General features: G+C 40.7%; 1 protein-coding gene across 4 annotated transcripts in view; it reads left to right on the top strand.

The window, feature by feature from the left end:
• Nucleotides 1-20650, top strand: part of nsun2 (NOP2/Sun RNA methyltransferase 2) — a 78014-nt gene extending 57364 nt beyond the window's left edge. For all 4 annotated transcript variants that reach the window (XM_070880776.1, XM_070880774.1, XM_070880772.1 and 1 more), the window contains 5 exons: nt 7012-7147; nt 8556-8636; nt 14374-14512; nt 15590-15629; nt 19343-20650. In XM_070880776.1, the coding sequence (XP_070736877.1) occupies nt 7012-7147; nt 8556-8636; nt 14374-14512; nt 15590-15629; nt 19343-19787 (841 nt within the window). In that variant the 3' untranslated portion in view covers nt 19788-20650. The remainder of the gene's footprint in view (nt 1-7011; nt 7148-8555; nt 8637-14373; nt 14513-15589; nt 15630-19342) is intronic.
• The last annotated feature ends 496 nt before the right edge of the window (nt 20651-21146 follow it).

Raw genomic sequence — 21146 nt, 5'->3', positions numbered from 1 at the left:
CTCAACTCCATTTTTCCACCTTTGCTCGATAATCCCTCGATACCCTTATTAAACAAACATTTATTGATCTCTGTCTTGAAAATTTCAATTGTCCTGGCATCCAATGCCTTTTTGGTGGGATGGGGGAGAAGGAGAGGTCCAAGTTTCAACTACTCTTTCTATGAAAAAGTGCTTCCTGATTTCACTCCTGAATGGCCGAGCTCTAATTTTAAGTTAATGGCCTCTTGTTCTTGATTCAGTTTTAGGACAGTAAGAGCCATTTTTCTAAGTCCTTCTATCCTAGTAAGATCATGTACATTCTTTTGAAATGCAAAGAGCACACTGAAGTCCTAAACTATATATTTTTTAAATGCCACCTTTATCAGTGTTAACAATATTGAGTGTGGAAACAAGTCATCCTCGATACGAGGGACTGCCAAAGAAGAGGAGACAACATTTTCATATGCTTATATTTTGTGAATTTCATCATGATTCCCGGGATGGCGGGACTGACCTATCAAGAAAGACTGGATCAACTGGGCTTGTATTCACTGGAGTTCAGAAGAATGAGAGGGGACCTCATAGAAACGTTTAAAATTCTGACGGGTTTAGACAGGTTAGATGCAGGAAGAATGTTCCCAATGTTGGGGAAGTCCAGAACCAGGGGTCACAGTCTGAGGATAAGGGGTAAGCCATTTAGGACTGAGATGAGGAGAAACTTCTTCACCCAGAGAGTGGTGAACCTGTGGAATTCTCTACCACAGAAAGTAGTTGAGGCCAATTCACTAAATATATTCAAAAGGGAGTTAGATGAAGTCCTTACTACTCGGGGGATCAAGGGTTATGGCGAGAAAGCAGGAAGGGGGTACTGAAGTTTCATGTTCAGCCATGAACTCATTGAATGGCGGTGCAGGCTAGAAGGGCTGAATGGCCTGCTCCTGCACCTATTTTCTATGTTTCTATGGTGCTATGACCATTAACGGTGGTCTAAAATTAATGAAAAGTTAATTTCATAAGTGTTGCAATTTTGTAAGCTCAATTATGAAAATCTTATATCAATATAATATAATATCCATGAGTGACACAAGTGTAATATATATAGCTCCAGTGGACTATAGTGGCATTGCAACCATTGCTGTTTACAACAATGAGGGAACAAGTCACATGACTGGTTTTCCTGAAGTTATCAGTCATCATGAAGCCTGTGTATTTGTGAGGTCGTACCGAAAACATAACATTGGCGATGAGGATAGGACAATTGGATAACCTAGCTAAAATATTTGTTGGTGGATGATTCAGCCATCTGACCGAGAGACTTTGAGAGTTTCTCTGTTTTGATTAACAGCTACAAATCCAGGGTAAATTACAAGCACACTTGGTTGAATTGCCAGCGTCCAGATGGCCATGCCTATGAGAATAATAGGGCATGGCCATTATTGGCAGAGTTTCAACGCGACCGTGAACGTTTCAGAGCGTATGTGGAGCAGCTAGAAATGTTTTTCACCGCAAATAGTATAATCGAATTCCCCGATGATGAAAACCATAACCGGGTGGTGTTGGAAAGAAAATGAGCTATTTTCTTAACTGAAGCAGGGCCCGAGGTGTATGAAACCCCGAAATTTGCTTGTGCCGGGTCAAGCCAAAGGACAAATTACTTGAAGCAGATTCTAGCACTACAGTCCTGAGCCCCTGGAAATTGCTGTCCATATGTGAAGGCAGAGTGTTTCTTCTGCAGGAAAACTGGACTTCTTGCGAAGGCATGCCGACTGAAGAGTAAACCAACTTTCAAAGCTATAAATAGAAATCCCCAGAGATTACATAGCATAGAAGGAAAACAACAGGACGAGGAGGTTTTGGAGCTACACATCAGGAGCACGAGGGTAACTAACAGCGATTCGAAAAGTAGCATCCACATAGATGTTGCAGGAACTCAAGATACCCATGGAAATCGACACTGGTGCATCCGTGAGTGCAGTACCGGAATCGCTATACCTCGACAAATTGTGTGATTTTCCCATTGGAGAAATCCAAGATAGACCTGTGAACCAATCCAGGAGAGAACATTACTGTGGTAGGTTGTATCGCCATACCTGTGAAATACAAGAATCAATTTCGGAGCTTGCCTCTCTTAGTAGTGGCAGGAGACAAGCCTGCCTTACTAGGAAGAAATTGTTGGGATCACTGAAGCTGGATTGGAGTGAGATTTTTCGTGTTGAAACGAGATTTGTATCAAAGGATGATGTCATCAAGAAGTATCCGAAGGTGTTCCGCAAAACAGGCAGTCCGATTCAAGGCAAGTGTCAGTGTACAGAAGGACACGCGACCAGTTTACTGCAAGCCACGTCCCACACCATATGCACTCGAGGAGAAAGTTGAGCAAGAACTCAAAAGACTAGAGACTGAGAACATTATTTCTAAGAAGATAGATCTATGTAATTGGGCTACACTCATTGTTGTTGTACCTAAGTCAGATGGTAAGGTTGTGTGGTGATTGTAAAGTATCCGTAAACCAGGTTCTAGAAGGTAATCTCCCGATCATAATCATAGGCAGGCCCTCGGAATCGAGGAAGACTTGATTCCACTCTTAAAATGAGTCCTTAGATGGCTGAACAGTTCAATAGGAGAGCCACAGTCCCTGTCACAAGTGGGACAGATAGTCGTTGAGGGTAAGGGAGGGTGGGACAGGTTTGCCGCACGTTCTTTCCACTGCCTACGCTTGATTTCTGCATGCTCTCGGCAATGAGACTCGAGGTGCTCAGCGCCCTCCCGGATGCACTTCCTCCACTTGGGGTGGTCTTTGGCCAGGGACTCCCAGGTCTCAATGGGGATGTTGCATTTTATCAGGGAGGCTTTGAGGGTATCCTTGTAACATTTCCTCTGTGCACCTTTGGCTCGTTTGCCGTAAAGGAGTTCCGAGTAGAGCACTTGCTTTTGGAGTCTTTGTCCGCATGCCAGACACATGTGTCCTGACCAGCAGAGCTGATCAAGTGTGGTCAGTGCTTCGATGCTGGGGATGTTGACCTGGTCGAGGATGCTAATGTTGGTGCGTCTGTCCTCCCAGGGGATTTGTAGGATCTTGCGGAGACATCATTGGTGGTATTTCTTGAGCAACTTGAGGTGTCTTACTGTGCATGGTCCATGTCTCTTGAGCCATACAGGAGGGCAGGTATTACTACAGCCCTGTAGACCATGAGCTTGGTGGCAAATTTGAGGGCCTGGTGTTTGAACACTTTTTTTTTCCTCAGGCGGCCGAAGAGTGCACTGGAGGCAGTGTGAATCTTGTCATCAATGTCTGCTCTTGTTAAGAGGCTCCCGAGGTATGGGAAATGGTCCACGTTGTCCAGGGCCGCGCCGTGGATCTTGACTGGGGGGCAGTGCTATGTGGTGAGGACAGGCTGGTGGAGGACCTTTGTCTTAAGGATGTTTAGCATAAGGCCCATGCTTTCGGTATGCCTCAGTAAATACGTCGACTATGTCCTGGAGTTCAGTCTCTGTACGTGTGCAGGCGCAGGCGTCGTCCGCATACTGTAGCTCAACGACAGAGGTTGAGGTGGTCTTGGACCTGGCCTGGAGACAGCGAAGGTTGAACACGTTCCCACTGGTTCTGTAGTTTAGTTCCACTCCAGTGGGGAGCTTATTGATTTGTGAGTGAGGTGGAGCATGGCAGCAAGGAAGATTAAGAGGAGGGTTGGGGCGATGATTCAGCCTTGCTGGACCGCGGTCCGGACATGGATTGGGTCTGTAATGGATCCGTTAATAAGGATCACGGCCTGCATGTCGTCGTGGAGCAGGCATGGGATGTTGGCGAACTTTGGGGGCATCCATAACCCTCGTAGACAGTGTCAAAGGCCTTTATAAGGTCAAAGGAGGCCATGTATAAGGGCTGGCGCTGTTCCCTGCACTTTTCCTGCAGCTGTCGCACTGCAAAAAAATGAGCGTTGTGCCCCGTAGGTGAAGAAATCTGCACTGTGATTCCGGGAAGAGCTCCTCGGCCATAGGGAGAAGACAGTTGAGGGAAGACTCTAGCGACAACTTTCTCAGTGGCTGATAGCAGGGAGATTCCTCTGTAGTTGCCGCAGTTGGACTTGTCCCCTTTTTTAAAGATGGTCACAATCAATGCATCTCTGAGATCTCCCAGCATGCTCTCCTCCCTTCAGATGATTTGCGGCAACAATGCCTCTCCGCCGTACTTCAGTGCCTCAGCAGGGATTCCATCCACTTCCGTAGCCTTGTTCTTGAGCTGTCTTATGGCTTTTTCTACCTCGTGCAGTGTTGGGGTTTTACTGAGGTGGTGTTGGATAATCTCCCCAATACATTACCAAATGTAGAAGATTTGTTCACAACACTGACAGGTGGTCAAATCTTAAAGATGGATCTTACGAATGCCTATTTACAACTTGAACTAGATGAGTCTAAGTCATGTTTGACTAAATACTTATCTAGGCCTATAATCAATTTAATAGACTACCATTTGGAGTATCTTCCGTCCCCACCATATTCCAAGAGGTGATGAACCAGATTTTGCAAGGTGTTGAAGGGGTAGTATGTTGTTAAGATGACATACTGATTTCAGCACCAAATAGGCAAATTCGTAATGCAATGAATGAAATCCTCAAACGGTTAGAGAAGCACAGAGTACAAGTGACTGCTCGCAAGTGTGAGTTATTTCAAAACTCGGTGGAGTACTTTGGGTACAGAGTAGACAAAGATGGTTTACATCCAACCAAGGGAAAGCTGGATGCAATCAGAAATGCACCCACTCCCAAGAATGTCACTGAACTTTGATCATTTTTGGGTCTTTTGAACTATTATGAGAAGTTCCTACCAAATTTGGCTACAGTGTTGGCCACTGAATGAACTATCGAAAAAAAACATCCATTGGAAGTGGTCAGAAGAATGCGACACAGCATTCAAGGAGTTTAAAAGCCAATTGGTAGAGAGCACCATGTTAGTTCACCTATGATGTAGTTAAGGAGATCAAGCTAGCATGTGACGCCCCTCCATATGGAGTTGGGGCAGTGATCTCTTCTACTACATAGTGGGGTGGAGAGACCAATTGCTTTTGCTTCATGCACTTTCAGTGCCAGTGAGCGTAATTATGCGCAAATCGAAAGGGAAGCTTTGGCATTCATTTTTGGGGTCAAGAAGTTCCACAAATACTTCTATGGTTGTAAGTTTACCATCATTATGGACCATAAGCCCCTGACAGCAATCCTCCATCCAAAGTCCCCAGTTCCAACATTAGCTGCAGCCCGAATGCAGAGATGGGCTTTGATTTTGTCAGCAAATACCTATGATATTGAATACATATGCTAATGCTGATGCTATGTCCAGATTGCTTTCCCCATCACAATTTACACCCGACAGGGAAGAAGTGTTCTATTTTTCATTCATTGATGAACTGCCAGTCACAGCTGAAGAGATTGGTAGAGCAACCAAATGTGACCCAGTGATGTCAAAGGTGTATGATTACATCACAAATGACTGGCCAAACCAGGTAACAGACAAAGATATTCATCCATTCTTCATTTGTAGGAATGAATTATCAGTCGATAAAGATTATATCATGTGGGATGCAAGAGTGGTTATACTAAATAAATTCAGGTCCAAATTATTAGGAGATCTTCATGGCCAGCACCTGGGAATGTGCTTGATCAAGAGTTTTGCATGCAGTTACTTATGTCGGCTAGGTCGAGATAAAGATATAGAGTACATCGTCAGTCAGTGTACAACATGTCAATTGGTAAGCAAGAAACCACCATCAGTACTATTACAGCCATGGAAATGGCTTTGCAGGGTGTAGCAAAGGTTGCATATCGATTTTGCTGAGCTAGAAGGACAACAATTCATTATGATTGATAGCCATTCGAAATGGGTCGAGGTGTTTCAGATACAGAAAATAACAAGTAAAACATTAGACATTTTGCGAAGATTAAAATGAATGAAAAGTTAATTTAATAAATGTTGCAGTTTGTTATTTTTATCAATATAATATAATATCCATGAGTGACATTCGTGTAATATATATAGCTCCACCCAGTGGACTACTGTGGCATTGCAGTCATTGCTGTTTACAACAGTAAAGAGGGAACAAGTCATATGACTGGTTTTCCTGAAGTTGTCAGCCATCTTAAAGCCTGTGTGTTTGTGATGTCGTACTGAAAACATAACCAGCAATGTAGCTTTCAGATCTGAGGAGTCTATAAAAGGACTCTAATTACAATGTGTCACTATTTTCTTTCAAACTGAGCATTACGCAGAGTGCTACTTTAAATTAATGAGTCATAAAATGTTAGACAATGCTGCCTACATGCAGAAGGGTATTGAGTAGTTGAGGTGGGGGAGGGGAAAGAAAATCTAAGGGTGAGATGAGTTTGGATGGTGGATATTTGAGTATCAGTTGGTAGTGGAGGAAAGGGGATAGTTTGGAGATGGCTAGCGATCGGTATGTGAGGTGGCAGTGGTCAGCAAATAGATTGGTGTACATGCGTGCCAAGAACCTGGATTTAAACCTGGGCTTTGGAGTTTGAGGTGAAACAGTGGCCATTCAGGACTGAAATCAGGAAGCACTTGTTCAAGGGCTATGGAGCAAAGGCAGGTAAATGGAATTAATGGAGCCATGATCTAATTGAATGGCGGAACAGGTTTGAGGAGCTGAATGGGCAACCTATTTCTATCATCCTATCTTCCGAAACAAGCATGAGTGTTGCCCCATTAATAGTAATGGAATGAGGTTTTACTCAGTGTCAGACTACATGACAAAAAGTGTGTGTGTGTGTGTGTGTGTAGTTTGCTGATTAAGCTAGTTAAGGCTTTATGCTTGTATAACTAACAAAACTGAGGAATAATTTAAACATTAAATGTACATACTGAACTTGTGTAAGAACATGTCCTATACAAGTATTTGACACATACTGAGCTTCTAGTGGGCCATGCCTGCATGTTTACCTTATCGATGACTGTTAAATTATTTGCTGTATTGAGAAAAATATAACTGACATTTTATCAAAATACTGAAACAATTTTTAATAGGAAATTTTATCAATTGGATCCATCTTTCCCAAAGTTGAATGTTCTCACTAGAACACATGAGGGAAAGAAGCGTCACCTCTACATGGTTTCAAAGGAGCTAAGAAATGTGCTTCTCCATAATAGTGAACGAATGAAGGTTGGTTGACATAGTTTTCTATTGCTTATTTATTTTTAATTTTAGCTTGTACTGTGCTGGTAGGCTTTGGGAATCATTGAACATTCTCATTTGGCAAGGCTTTTCCTAATTTGTCATGGTTTTGATTGTCCTGATCTATGACAGTTAGTCAGATCACTCTTCAGAGTTAAGACTTGCTTTTTAATAAATTTGTTTTTAAAGCCCATTTTCAGCTAGTGAAAACTCTTTTTAATAAATGTAAACTTAAAATAATCACCTTCAAAGTTTAAAAATGAGTTCTTAATGGAGTAAAGTGTGATATTGGCTGGAATTTCCCCTTATTTTTTTTAACCAAAAGGGGCAAGTTTGGAGGACAATTTGTGAAACCCAGCAGTTAAACCGAGGCGGGGACTGCTGCATCCAGGAGCTAAGTGGCTTCATACCAATCTCCTGGATCCAGGTTCCCTGCCTAACCCACCCCTCCGCGATCGGAGACTCCCTCGCGAAGCTTCCGATCCCCACCATTGAGGCCTCCCGGGTTTCCTGCCTGCCTTGGAGGCCCCCAACCCACCTCCCTTGAGAAAATTGCGGACATTTTTAAAAAAAAAAAAGCTAAGGAGGGGGGACAACGAGAATTGAAGTGTGTTAATGTTACTGTGAGTATATGTTAATACAGGAACAAAGCTATTCCTGAATTGAGGAAATTTATTGCTTTAATAGTTTTTGCACAGCATCATGATGAGAGCTGAAAACTCAAGGAACTGGCTGGCCATGATCAAATACCACCTATTCTGTGTGCCATTTGACCATGTATAATTTTTATATTTTATTTTTAAACAGACAACTTTCACTGTGTCTTCGCTAATGTTTTTATGTAAGTGTCCAAATGTTAGAATTAGACATCCGTGCTCCTCCACCCACCACACCCACGATCAGGTGTTAAATTCAAAATCCCTACCTTTTTTAAAAAAAACCCTCCATGGTCTTGGTTCACCCTATCCCTTCGACCTTCTCCAACCCACGATTCCTTCTCAAATATTCCATTTCTCCACTTCTCTGCTTTCGATCTTTTCTCTTTCTCCTCCCCCCCCCCCCCCCCCCCCGCACTCATTTCACCCTTATTGATGGCAGTCTTCAACTGAGCCTGCTGTCTTGTACTTGCTCCCTATACCTGTTCCCCCTCCATCGCCCTTTTTTTATAAAAAAAAATTTAATTTTAAAACCATCTTTTCAATCTTTCATTTAGTCTTCTAACCCCTCTCTCGAGGTTCAACATCCATTTTCTTTGTGTCTATTTGTGAAGCATTTCTTCACATTTAAGGTGTTGTACAATTGTTACAACAAGCTGTTTTTTAGACTTTTAAATGAACATTTAATTTTTCTTTTAATTTTTGGAGGGTGCTTTAATAAATCTGATTTATTCTCCTAGGTGATCAACACCGGAATTAAAGTTTTGAGTCGCAATAATGATGGGGAAGAGTTTGGCTGTGCCTTCAGATTAGCGCAAGAGGTAATATTAGCTTTGTCATATTTGCAGAATATCTGTGGTGATACTGCTATTTTTTCTTGGAGTTTTTAAATATGTAAATAATGTGATTTAATATTTAGACGATTAACTTTAGTATAATTTTTGTTGCACAAATTAGGTTTTTAAATAGAAAAATATGACATGACTTTTAAGGTTGACTTACTGAAAATGAAGAACACTTCATTCTATAAATCAGGCATATTCATGTATAGGATCTTGTAACTCAATTATTGAGCCAGAAATTGCGGTCAGAGATTTCATAGAGGCGGATGCCTCCGACCAAAATTTTTTTACGGAAGTACCTGGTGGTCCTCGAGGAACGAACACTTCAGCTCCAAGACCTAGATAACTAGTGCAGAGGCCCGAGCATCCCAGGAGCGTAAGCGCCTCCTGGGATCACGTGGGCTTGGACCACCAATGAACATGGAGTATTCTCATAGTGAGTTCCTTTTGTACGGAACTCCCATTACTATCTGAGAATATCTGCACAAACAAAACATAAATTTAAAAAAAAACACCTCACATTTAAAATTAATTGAGATGGAATTAAATTAAAGGTTTTAGGGGGGAAAAAATTGAAATTTTAAAAATGTTTTAATAGGGTTAAAAATAAACTTACCTTAACGGACAGGGTTTTTAATATAAAAATTAGTAAAATTTTATTTTTTATCTTTTAAAATTCTTACATTGGTAAAAGCAGGCCTTTTACCACGCATAAAAATTATAAGGACATTCGCTGAGCAGGAGTTGGGCAAATAACCCAATTCTCCACCCATGAAGGCTCTTCTTCCGGCTTCACGTGCCTAAACCCTTCAGGCACGTGCGCACGTCGTACACATCCGGACAGGCTGCAATTTACGGCCCAATACCTGTGTAACCATCTCTTGTGGCAATCTGTCATTCTGCAATTGCCTGTGATGCCTGTAAGTGGCGCTGTGATCAGACTTTTCATCTCATCTGTAACACAACAATTGTTTCAGTAAGGTTACTGTAGGGACCTTATCTATCTTTTCACCAAAAATCATTCACCATACTTTCTGGAATAAAAATTGTCACTTTTTTTTTAAAAGCAAAATGGATATTCAAAATTGCATATTTAGAAACATAGAAAATAGGTGCAGGAGTAGGCCATTCGGCCCTTCTAGCCTGCACCGCCATTCAATGAGTTCATGGCTGAACATTCAACTTCAGTACCCCATTCCTGCTTTCTCACCATACCCCTTGATCCCCCTAGTAGTAAGGACTTCATCTAACTCCTTTTTGAATATATTTAGTGAATTGGCCTCAACAACTTTCTGTGGTAGAGAATTCCACAGGTTCACCACTCTCTGGGTGAAGAAGTTCCTCCGCATCTCGGTCCTAAATGGCTTCCCCCTTATCCTTAGACTGTGTCCCCTGGTTCTGGACTTCCCCAACATTGGGAACATTCTTCCTGCATCTAACCTGTCTAACCCCGTCAGAATTTTAAACGTTTCTATGAGGTCCCCTCTCATTCTTCTGAACTCCAGTGAATATAAGCCCAGTTGATCCAGTCTTTCTTGATAGGTCAGTCCCGCCATCCCGGGAATCAGTAACATATTTCACTGAATTGTCTTTTGTGTTTTTTAATACTTTCAAGTTTCTACTTAAAGGCTCAGCATCGTCCAAAAACTGGGACTAGATATTTTTGCCCTCAATTATAATGCTAGCTGAATTTAGATTGTGCAGTCTCAGCATGTGCAGTATACATATTTCCTAAGAACTGCTGGAATATTTTTCTTCTTGCTTCTGTTACTTTCCAAAATCATTTGGAAAAACTAGTATAAATTTCAAAAACTTTATACAGGCAAAGTTCAAATTGCTGTTTTATGTGTGCATGTGAAAAAAGGACAGTGCTGATTATACAAGTCTTCCCTCATCATTGTTCGAGTTTATTTTTCAAAAATAAATTTAGTTGAATTTTGAAGCAAAGTGCCTCTAATTACCAAGATTGATGGTCATATTCAGTTAGAAAATGTTAGTGACACCTGCCACACACAGGGTGAGTCAAGAGAATCAGCTTTCAATTAGCTCCTGATTATCACCTGTTATAGTGTCGGAACATTTTTGTTTCTAATTTGTGACCCCCCCCTGAGACAATGTCTTAATTTAAAACAAAAGCAAAATACTGTGGATGCTGGAATCTGGAAAACAGAAAATGCTGGAAATCTCAGCAGGTCAGGCAGCATTTGTGGAGAGATTTAATTTAAACTTGTATGCAAACAACAAATTTAATTGAACTTCGATTTATACAAACAATCGTAGGCCAATCAGCACCTCAAGCCTGTTTGCTATTGATTAGATCATGGCTGATCTGTACCTCAGCTCCATTTACCTGCCTTTGTTTCGTAACAAACATTTATCGATCTCTGTCTTGAATTTCAATTGACTTAGCATTCGCAGCCTTTTTGGGGAAAAGAGTTCCAGATTTCCATTACCCATTGTCTGAAAAATTGCTCTTAAATGGCCAAGCTGTAACTTTTTAAGATGGTGCCCTCCCTTCCCCTTGTTCTGGATTCCCCAACATGGGGGAAAAAAATTCTCTCTCTCCCCAATCTCATCACTATCATTTTGAAAACTTGATTACATCACTCCACAGCCTGCGAAACTCCAGGGGATACAAACCAAGATTATGCAACCTGTTGTCATAATTTAACCTGCTATCATTCTGGTGAATCTGCGCAGTATCCACTCTTGAGGCCAATATATATTTCCTGAGGTTTGGTGTCCAAAAATGAACATAGTACTCCAGATTGGGTCTTACTGATAAAGTTGGAAATTAAATTGTTTAGACTTCCTTAGAGCTGAGAGGGTGGAAAAGAAATGTATACAGAGATACATGTCCCTGAGCCCATCATAAACCATTAAATTCATTGTTTGCAAAGATCCCTTCAAAAGTCATCAAACTAGCGCTGCCAAACATGAGAATCTGCACCCAATGTTATCAAACACATGTCCTCCCTTCGCTCTTTGCTGACAGGAATCTGCCACTGAGTGAGACCTCAGATTCTAACCACTGTTGTACCAAACTTCAGGTTTGTCTTCCGCACTTGTACTAATCTCTGAATTTCCTTGTGCAATGATGCCAGATTGATATCTTTATAAATGATCTGGAGTTAGGAGTCACAAGCACAATGGCAACGTTTGCAGATGATGCAAAGTTAATGAAAATAGTCGACTCCGAAGCTGAACAGGATAAACTACAGGAGGATTTGAAATATACTTGGGAATTGGACAGATAAATGGCAGATGAAGTTCAGTGTAGAGAAACGCAAAGTGCTTCAAATGGGGACAAAAACATCTCGGAAGAGACAATTACTTAAATGGAAAGAAAATAATGTGCATGGAAAAAAAATCTGGAGCAGCACCTGGTTGACAATAAATTGAAACTCAGTCGCAGTGATTTATTAAAAGGTCGCTATTGAGCTGAAATAGTAAGGTAATTCTGCCACTTTATATAATAATTGGTGTGATGAATTTATAATACCACTCTTAAATATATTGAGAAATATTTCTTAGTGAAAAATCTTTTTGAAAAAAAAATTACGTTCCAAAACATTGTCTGATTGCGCTGGTTCATGGCAGATTTTACATTCGGTGCTACACAAAATGAGTGAGTAGAAACTTGAGAGGAAGAAAAAACACAAATCTAGTGCAATTTGCGCCTTGATTGCCGATTGCAGCCAATGCGGAAACTCTACTTCCTAGTTCTCTTAGGTTTCACTGTTAAATCACAGACACCAAACCACCAGCAAAGAGACGAGACTTTCGGTGTAAGGAAGATTTAAACCCACACTGGGATTGGGGGGGGGGGGGGGCGCGGTCGGGATGTACAGAGTGACTGTGCCAGATAATCATCAATCAATTATTATGCCTGAGGAAAACTACAGCTGACATCCCGAATATACCTATCTGATTAATGTGGATGCATCTTGCCTTAGCCCCGACCTGCATTATTTGGATGTGATTGCACTATTGGGGCTGCTGAAGAGTTAACTTAAGTGGCTCTGTTGCTTTTCAAAAGAATTGCGAGTTGACATGTCTATGATGTAACCATGTCAATCTGGTCTACAGACTCTTGGCGGAGTGGTGGATGTGATATTTTATAGAATTTATAACAAAATTTTAGATAAGTTAGGCTCCGTCAAGAATGTGTATTGGAACCTTGGAGGCTTAGGAAATAAGATGAGACTGGATAAGCAGAAATTAAGTGTCTAAAACTATTATTAAAACAATTAAATAAAATGTGGATCCCATACGAAAATGGCGCTAACACTGATTTTTGACATTGGGGTCTGGTGAGGAATGTTTTTGTGGATATACTGAATTCCCTAGAATTGCTGCTACCCATCGCAGTAATTGTATTTCATTTTAACAAATCCATCCAAGATGCTTGCTCCTGGAGTTACTGTTTAGCACTGCGTGAGCTAAGTTAATGTTGCGATGTAGAGCAGGAGCGTTCAAATTACAGCCCATGAGCTTACTTCGTCTCCAAGCCCTGGCAGTGTGGCTCTTGAAGTCCAGACAGCACAGTCTTCTTTGCGCTTGTGCTTATTTCATCCTGTTTGAATTTTTAAGGGCATGGAGATTTGGAACGGGCTACTTGTAATGCTGTTGCTCCATTGGTGGATATATCCTAAATCAAAAAATCTGTTAACATCAGCAATCTGATGTTTAAATGAATGGGAGCATGGATTTAAAATGTCTTTATGTGGCTCTGAGGTTCCACTGTACTCACTGGTCTACTAAGACATAAGGGGAACACCCCTTCTGTAGGAGAATCTGTGATTACAGTACTAGATTCTGTTATGTGGAATGCGAATTTCTTGAATTATGTTAGCAGACAGATGTGACCAGTGTAATGCATATTGGCCTGGATTTTGTAGTCAGTGGCAAAGTCCACTTGCCGCTGATCTCAAAGAAAGCTGCCCAACAAAGATATGGCTATCCCTGATGTGAATTTCACCATTCCCGATGTTGATTTCATTCCAGCGTCACCTATAGGGGCTTTCTGGCACCCAGCAACAGTGATGTCATCAAGCAGGCTAAACAGCCATTCGCATTGAGGAATTCTCAGTCCACAAACCAGGAAGTAAAAAGCACTGATTATCCTTGATTTTTTAAAAACATTTTACATAGAGCAAAATAAAGATTGGGACATACACATGTGATTAAGGTCAAAGCTGAAATATAAACAAAGTTTAAAAATAATTTTTTTGAATTATTTAAAAAATCTAGAAATTTTTATCATAATGAAGAAATTTGACAATCCACAAATATAACATTAGTTTTTTGGGGCCAGAGAGATTTTTTAACATTAATTATGACTTAGTATGCTGTTTTAAAAATCCTGTTTCGCCTCATTCAACAAGGCTTAACTTTTTCAGGGCTTTTTACATCTAGATTAGAGCGTAAAAAGTGGGCGTTCGCATCACTTCGTGATTTCTAAGATTTCCATCTGCAAGGACTTCAACAGCGAACCTTGTGGAGGAGCAAGGTATTACTGACAGCAACTTCTGGATTTCCAGTTTAACTGCGCATGTGCGAATGCCAGAAGTTGCTGTCAGTTTCACAGTAATGACGGCGAACGCTGACCGTTTTGCCATCATTACTGCTACAAAATCTGTGGCATTATGTATTAGAAAGTAGATGCCTGTTGTCAAATATAAGCAGCTAAAAGTGTAATTTTGTGTTTCTTCAGGGTATTTATACTATAAATCCATACATTAATGGAAGAATCATTAAGATTTCTGTTGAGGATGTTATGGTGCTGTTAACTCAAGAAAATCCATTCATTGGCAAACTTACAAGTGAGCCACAGAAACAGGCCAAGAAGCTGAGTAAGTTACTATGCTACCATCTTTCTCTCTAAATGAGAGAACTGCTCTCTTATGGCTGTAGGAATTAACTGTGTTCCTGTATTTTTTTTTAAGTATGTGTAGCATGTTTTTGTGATACTTTTTACATTTCTCACAGATATGGCATGTTGGTCTAATCATTACCTATTGTATGTAAAATGGGCTTGAGCTTGCAATATTTAAAACAAAATTTGGAAGCTTGGTGTGGAAAAAAATACCAGGTGTTTGATCATGAGCTCACTCACTGCATCATACAATTCCCAGTATGTTTGCATCTGAAATATCAAGTCAGCTGTGGTGATTTAATTTGCAGAATATGGTTAAAATCTGCAGGTACCATCAGCGTTCCTGTTAAAGCTGCTCTCTCTTTTCTCAGCAGCAAACAATACATAAGTGAAGCCAGCAACTTGGGGAAGAATTGTGTGCATGCAAAACCTGCTGATGGCAATTTTGCATGTTTGCTGCAGAATGTTCATTTGACCTTCCCAGATCTCTCATCCTCAGCATATTAGATTTTACTTCTCATTATTCATGAGAGAATTAGTGGGACTATTTAACAAGTTGTAGCAGTCTAAACCAGCACATTATGTTTATGTGCCATACTTATAGTCACTAACTTGAAAAGCAAATGTAATCAATATAATACTCAGCAGTACATATAGCATTGAAACATTTTTTCCAATCATCTTCACTTTCCTGAATGTTGTGATTCATTGAGGTTGGGAGAGGGACCTGTAACTGGGAAGGGGAAGAGCATGTATTTTGACTGGGATGGATTGAAGCTGACCTGTGACTTGGGATTTGTGCTCCCTGTAGTTGATATTCTGGCCTCTTGCAAAGTAATGTTTGTACAGTGTTTCACTTGTACCGAATTGCCACAGAAGTAATTTAATACAATAAACAGCTGTGTCTTTTCACTGCACTAGAATTCTTGTTACTAAAGATGTAATGTATTAAAGCCTTTATATTTAATGGCTAATTTTCAGTAGAAAATTGAGATGTTTACTCCAATGGAGTTCACAAATAATCAAATAATTATTTCTCTTTTTATTAAAACAGATATGGGGAGCATTGTGCTGAAGTATGAACCAGATCCTTTGTAAGTTTCTCAATAAATTATTTGTTTATTTTCACTAACTTTTAATGTAAAGGTTAGATTATGTACCTTTTTCTCCCCTCCTTTACTGAAGGTGCTGGCTCTTGCAGAGGTAGGGTCCCCTGTACACCACCAGCAGCTCCAGTACCATGCCAAGCCACTATTCTTAATTAAGAAGTATAGGCTATTCCACTGGGGTGGGCATCACACAGCAGAACCTAATCCTCTCCATCTGATGTTTAGCCACATACCTTTTCCCAGACACTTGAAGCCAATTGTAGCTTGTCAGCCATTGCCCTAACTGAAAGCAGCTAACTCGGTACAGATCAGGAATTGAAAATGGGATCTACTGTCAGCACAGCATATAGCATCTTTTGTTTCCCTGAGGGGATTGAGTCATTTGTGTAGTGTGGTACTGAGTCACATGTAGACCAGATCAGGATGGCAGGTTCTCTTCTCTGGAGGACAGTAGTGAACCAGTTGTTTATTACAACAATCCAGCAGCATTTTGTCACTTCATTGTGCTAATCCACATTACTAAATTCTCAACCTGTCGTCATGGTGGAATTTGAAGTCATAAGCTCTGGGTTGCGAGTTCAGTATGCTAACCACTAGACTACCATAATGTACTGGATAGTGCCCTTATCCACTAAACAATCAGGGGATCTTGGATCTGTACTCTTGGGGCCCAAGTTTCCACATGATTTGCGCCTGATTTTTAGGAGTAACTGGTGGAGAACGGACTATCTTAGAAATTGCAATTCTCCACATTTTTTTTTTCTGCAGTTCTAGTCCAGTAGAACAGTTCTACTTTGGAACAGAATTTTTTCTTCAAAAGGGGGTGTGTCCAGCCACTGACACCTGATTTAAAAGTTTCCACAGTGAAAACGTACTCCAAACTAAGTTAGAAACATAGAAACATAGAAAATAGGTGCAGGAGTAGGCCATTCGGCCCTTCTAGCCTGCACCGCCATTCAATGAGTTCATGGCTGAACATGCAACTTCAGTACCCCATTCCTGCTTTCTCACCATACCCCTTGATTCCCCTAGTAGTAAGGACTTCATCTAACTCCTTTTTGAATATATTTAGTGAATTGGCCTCAACAACTTTCTGTGGTAGAGAATTCCACAGGTTCACCACTCCCTGGGTGAAGAAATTCCTCCTCATCTCGGTCCTAAATGGCTTCCCCCTTATCCTTAGACTGTGTCCCCTGGTTCTGGACTTCCCCAACATTGGGAACATTCTTCCTGCATCTAACCTGTCTAACCCCGTCAGAATTTTAAACGTTTCTATGAGGTCGCCTCTCATTCTTCTGAACTCCAGTGAATACAAGCCCAGTTGATCCAGTCTTTCTTGATAGGTCAGTCCCGCCATCCCGGGAACCTTCGCTGCACTCCCTCAATAGCAAGAATGTCCTTCTTCAGGTTAGGAGACCAAAACTGTACACAATACTCCAGGTGTGGCCTCACCAATGCCCTGTACAACTGTAGCAACACCTCCCTGCCCCTGTACTCAAATCCCCTTGCTATGAAGGCCAACATGCCATTTGCTTTCTTAACCGCCTGCTGCACCTGCATGCCAACCTTCAATGACTGATGTACCATGACACCCAGGTCTCTTTGCACCTGCCCTTTTCCTAATCTGTCACCATTCAGATAATAGTCCGTCTCTCTGTTTTTACCACCAAATGGAGCAAGTGAAGATTTTTGTAGAACTGAAAAAAACCTGTTCTACACATTAAAAAAATCAGGTGCAGGTTACAGATTAGGCGTCCAGAACGAGGCAGGGGGGGAAGGGAAGTCATTAAATTCTACAATAAATCCTTATTTATACTTCTACAAATATTATACAAATAAATCCAACCTGAATAAACATTTATAAGCAAAGAAAAGATTAAATAAACCATCTTCCTACCTGTGTGAAGGCACGGAGAATGCTGCAGTCAGCCTGAAGCGCCCGTTCTTCCCGCGGGGGGGGGGGGGGGGGGGGAAGGAGACAGTGAGAAGGCTGCAAGTGCTGATGGCAATGTGCTTTTATTAAAAAAATGTTCAAAAATTAAACAGCTACAAAGAACTATAAAAATGGCCACGTGCCAATGTTTTTTTCACACTGCGCGTGCGCGAACGCTCCGACACGCACGCACAGCATTGCCGGCAGGAAAAAAACGAATTTAAATAATACCCGCCCCATCCCACTTATAAAATCGGCACGAATGTAGGCTCCGCCCCCCGGGCGCCGCGCCAGGCAGACAAGGAGCTGCAGAACGCTCCAGAATCGCGATTTTTTTAGGCGCGAAAAACGGGCGCCCAGCTCGGAGGGGCGCCCGTTTTTTATCGTGTGGAAACTTGGGGCCCCTTGTGTTAAAACACCAGTCTGTTTTTAAATAACTTTTTTCCCCCCCCCAAAAAATCTGTTCTCTACAAGTCAAATACTTTATTAATCTAGCAAGTAAAAGACTGATTCTCAAATTAATTGAAATTAAGTATTGCCACCTCCCTTTCCTGTTTTCCTAACGAAGCAGCTAACTCTTCCTACATCTTATCCATTACCAACAATACTTTCATCCATCTCTGAAATATTGTTTGCCTGCAGTACCCCCCACCCCAGACCATTTCTGAGATTCTTGTCCGTGCATTTATCAAAAGGCTTGCCTTCTCTGATTTGCTGGTGGTCTCTTATTTTTATTTCCTCTCTCCTCTTCCCCAACCCCCACCTGTACCACACAAATTACACATTATCCAGAATGCCGTGTTCCTTGTGCGTGCCTGCACCGTGTCCTCGTCATGCTCCACTGGCAACGCCAACAGATCAGTTTATAATATCCTCTTTTGTGTGTTCAATTCCTCCCTGGTCTTGTCCGACCCTACTGTGCGATCTCCTTTCGCCAATTGTCCTTGTGTATATAACGTTCACACCTCTGACACTGATTTACTTTCTCTTGTCTGTACAACCATCATTGACCATTCCTTCAGTCATTGTGTTCTTGTCCTTGAGAAATCTGTCCCTAATGCCATTTACCACCCTGCTTTCAAATGGCTCCTTAAAATCTTTCTCTTTGACCATGCTTTTGCACCTTTCTATAACTCCTGTTTCTTTTTTCTTTTCTCCTTCTTGGTGTCCACCTTTTCTGTAAATCATTCTATCATGTTCTCTACATGGAGTGCTATGTTGTCCATTCAGTGTGAGGATATATCTGCTTTTTAATTGTAGATCTATCCCTGCTGTAGACATTTAGAACAAATGTTCAGTAATGAATTATGGAAGAAAAATAGTGATTATAGGTATGGCTGTATAATGAGCCCATGATCAGTTGCTCCAATTTGGTCCTATGGAGCAGCACTAACTCCTTTCATAAAATTACTTTTACATGTCCGTTTTGTGATTAACCATATTCTCATTTGTTGCTGCTAAAATGATATACTCAAAAGATATGTGGGGGGAAAATAAATACCATTCAAAGAATGGGGAAGATAGTTTGAAGGCAGATAATATTTGCCTTTTTCTGTTAACTAAATAGGAATCTGTGTGCTGGTCTTTAAATTATAGCTTTCCCATGGTTAGAAATGGTGAGCTGTTTATTTGGGGAGAACCCTTCGGAAATAAATAATTCTGGGTGTTTCTGCTCTCCAGACAAAAAAGTTACTTACTGACTTCATTCTGAATATTTACTTTCTGCTCTCTCCTTCCTAACTCTCGCCCACACTTGTTTTTACAGAAACATTGAAGGTCCAAAGTGCCCTATTGTACTGTGTGGCTGGAGGGGAAAGAATTCAATCCGTGCCTTTGTCGCTAGGAACGAGCGTTTCCATTACTTACGAATGTTGGGAGTAGAGGTTTTCAGAGACAAGAAGAATCCGGGTGAAGAATCAGACAGTGTAGCTGCAAATACTGAGAAAAATGAGGAACCAATGGAAGAAGGGGAATTGAATGTACAAAGAGAGGCTGAAAAGTTGAAAGAAGATTTTGAAATATTAAAAGAATCTGAAGAAAAATGCAATGAGATCCTGGGGGTCGCAGAAGAACATGTACAGCATGCCAAGATGGAAAGTAATGATACAAAAAGAATGCCAGAATCTGTCGATTCATGTTCAAGAATTGAAAGATGTGATGATACTGAAGTGGCATCTTCTGATGCAAATAAATCTACGGTTTTGACTTAAAGAAATGCCAAACATGGACTGATATAGATTGTAGCACAAGTAATCTTTTGACTACGTGTTGGATAGCCAGTGCTGCAGGAGGAAAAATATAACTTAATTACAATCCACACTTCAATATTTCATGTGACCTTTAGTTATGAGACATTTAGACTTGAAAAATTAATTGATCTGGTGTTATTAGAAATCACAAGTCAACCACTTTCTGATTTGAATATCATCTTTTCTGTAAAGGTATCTTGGCCATTTGCCAGGCATTTTCTTCATGGAGAAAGTGAAGTAAGTATATTCACGGTTTGGGGAGGGGGAGAGGAGAGTTGCATCACTTTCATGATGACTTCATTCGTTAGTGATGATGAATTTCAGGACCATTCATTTGATTAAGTTGCGACTTTGCAAATAGTTTGACAATCCATTCTCATGAAGAAAATAATCTTTTAAAATGGGCATTTCTAAGTTTGGTGCTATTTTTGTTGATGCTTCTATTTGAGCATTTTTTAAAACTCTTGTGAATCCCTTCTTTGAAAGGTGATTTAAAGTTTTTTACAGTTGCATTTGTAAACCTGAAGTGCTAACTTTATTTTAAAGCATCCTTATAAGTTTTAGGATAATTTTCACCATTACCACTTAGACGGTAAACTGGTGGAGCCGATCAGCCACCCATTATACAGCCCACCTGATTCTCTACCAATTTACTGCCCAAGTGATGAAGGTGATTACCCCCTTAAATTAAAAAAAATTATCTTTTTAAAAATGTGTGGCCAAAGGAAACTTCCACATTTGTATTAAACATGGTTACAAATGTGAGGATATCTGGTTTTCAGTCAAGGTACCATATTTTGTCCAATAAAAGGCACTGAATTTTGCATTTTTGGTATCTTAACTTTATTTTCTATCCTTTTTGTATGTGCAAAGTTTCTGGTGAATATAAATCAGTTGAATCTTGCTCCGATAGAAACTTTGCCAACATGCAGAGACTGCATTCCCAAGCTCCTTGAAGTCTATACATTTTGTGCAAACTCTGTATAGCGGCTGCTGGAAGTGGTCATTGACATCAAAGTTGGAACTATGTATGCGCTTTGTTTACATCAGGCATGTGAACATGGAAGTGTGCTGGCTGGGTTAGGGTAGTGAAGTATTGAACAAGAGTAGTCTTTGTGATAGGGAAGAAAGCTAGCTTTGTTGGATCCAAGTTTATGAGCAAAGTTTGTTTTGTTATGTGTTGTGATATCGTGGAGTGGGTGAGAAACTGTCCTGGAATTTTCTTTTTGGTAGAATGTGATTGGGGCCAAAATTAAAATTGAAAATTTTGTGCAATATTAGTGAGTAACGGAAGTTAATTGATGAAAAACAAAACTAAAC

Source organism: Pristiophorus japonicus, chromosome 5 (genome assembly GCF_044704955.1).
Source record: "Pristiophorus japonicus isolate sPriJap1 chromosome 5, sPriJap1.hap1, whole genome shotgun sequence".
Lineage (NCBI taxonomy): Eukaryota > Metazoa > Chordata > Chondrichthyes > Pristiophoridae > Pristiophorus > Pristiophorus japonicus.
The sequence above is the reverse complement of the archived record's forward strand: the minus strand, read 5'-3'. Positions and strand labels throughout refer to the sequence as shown.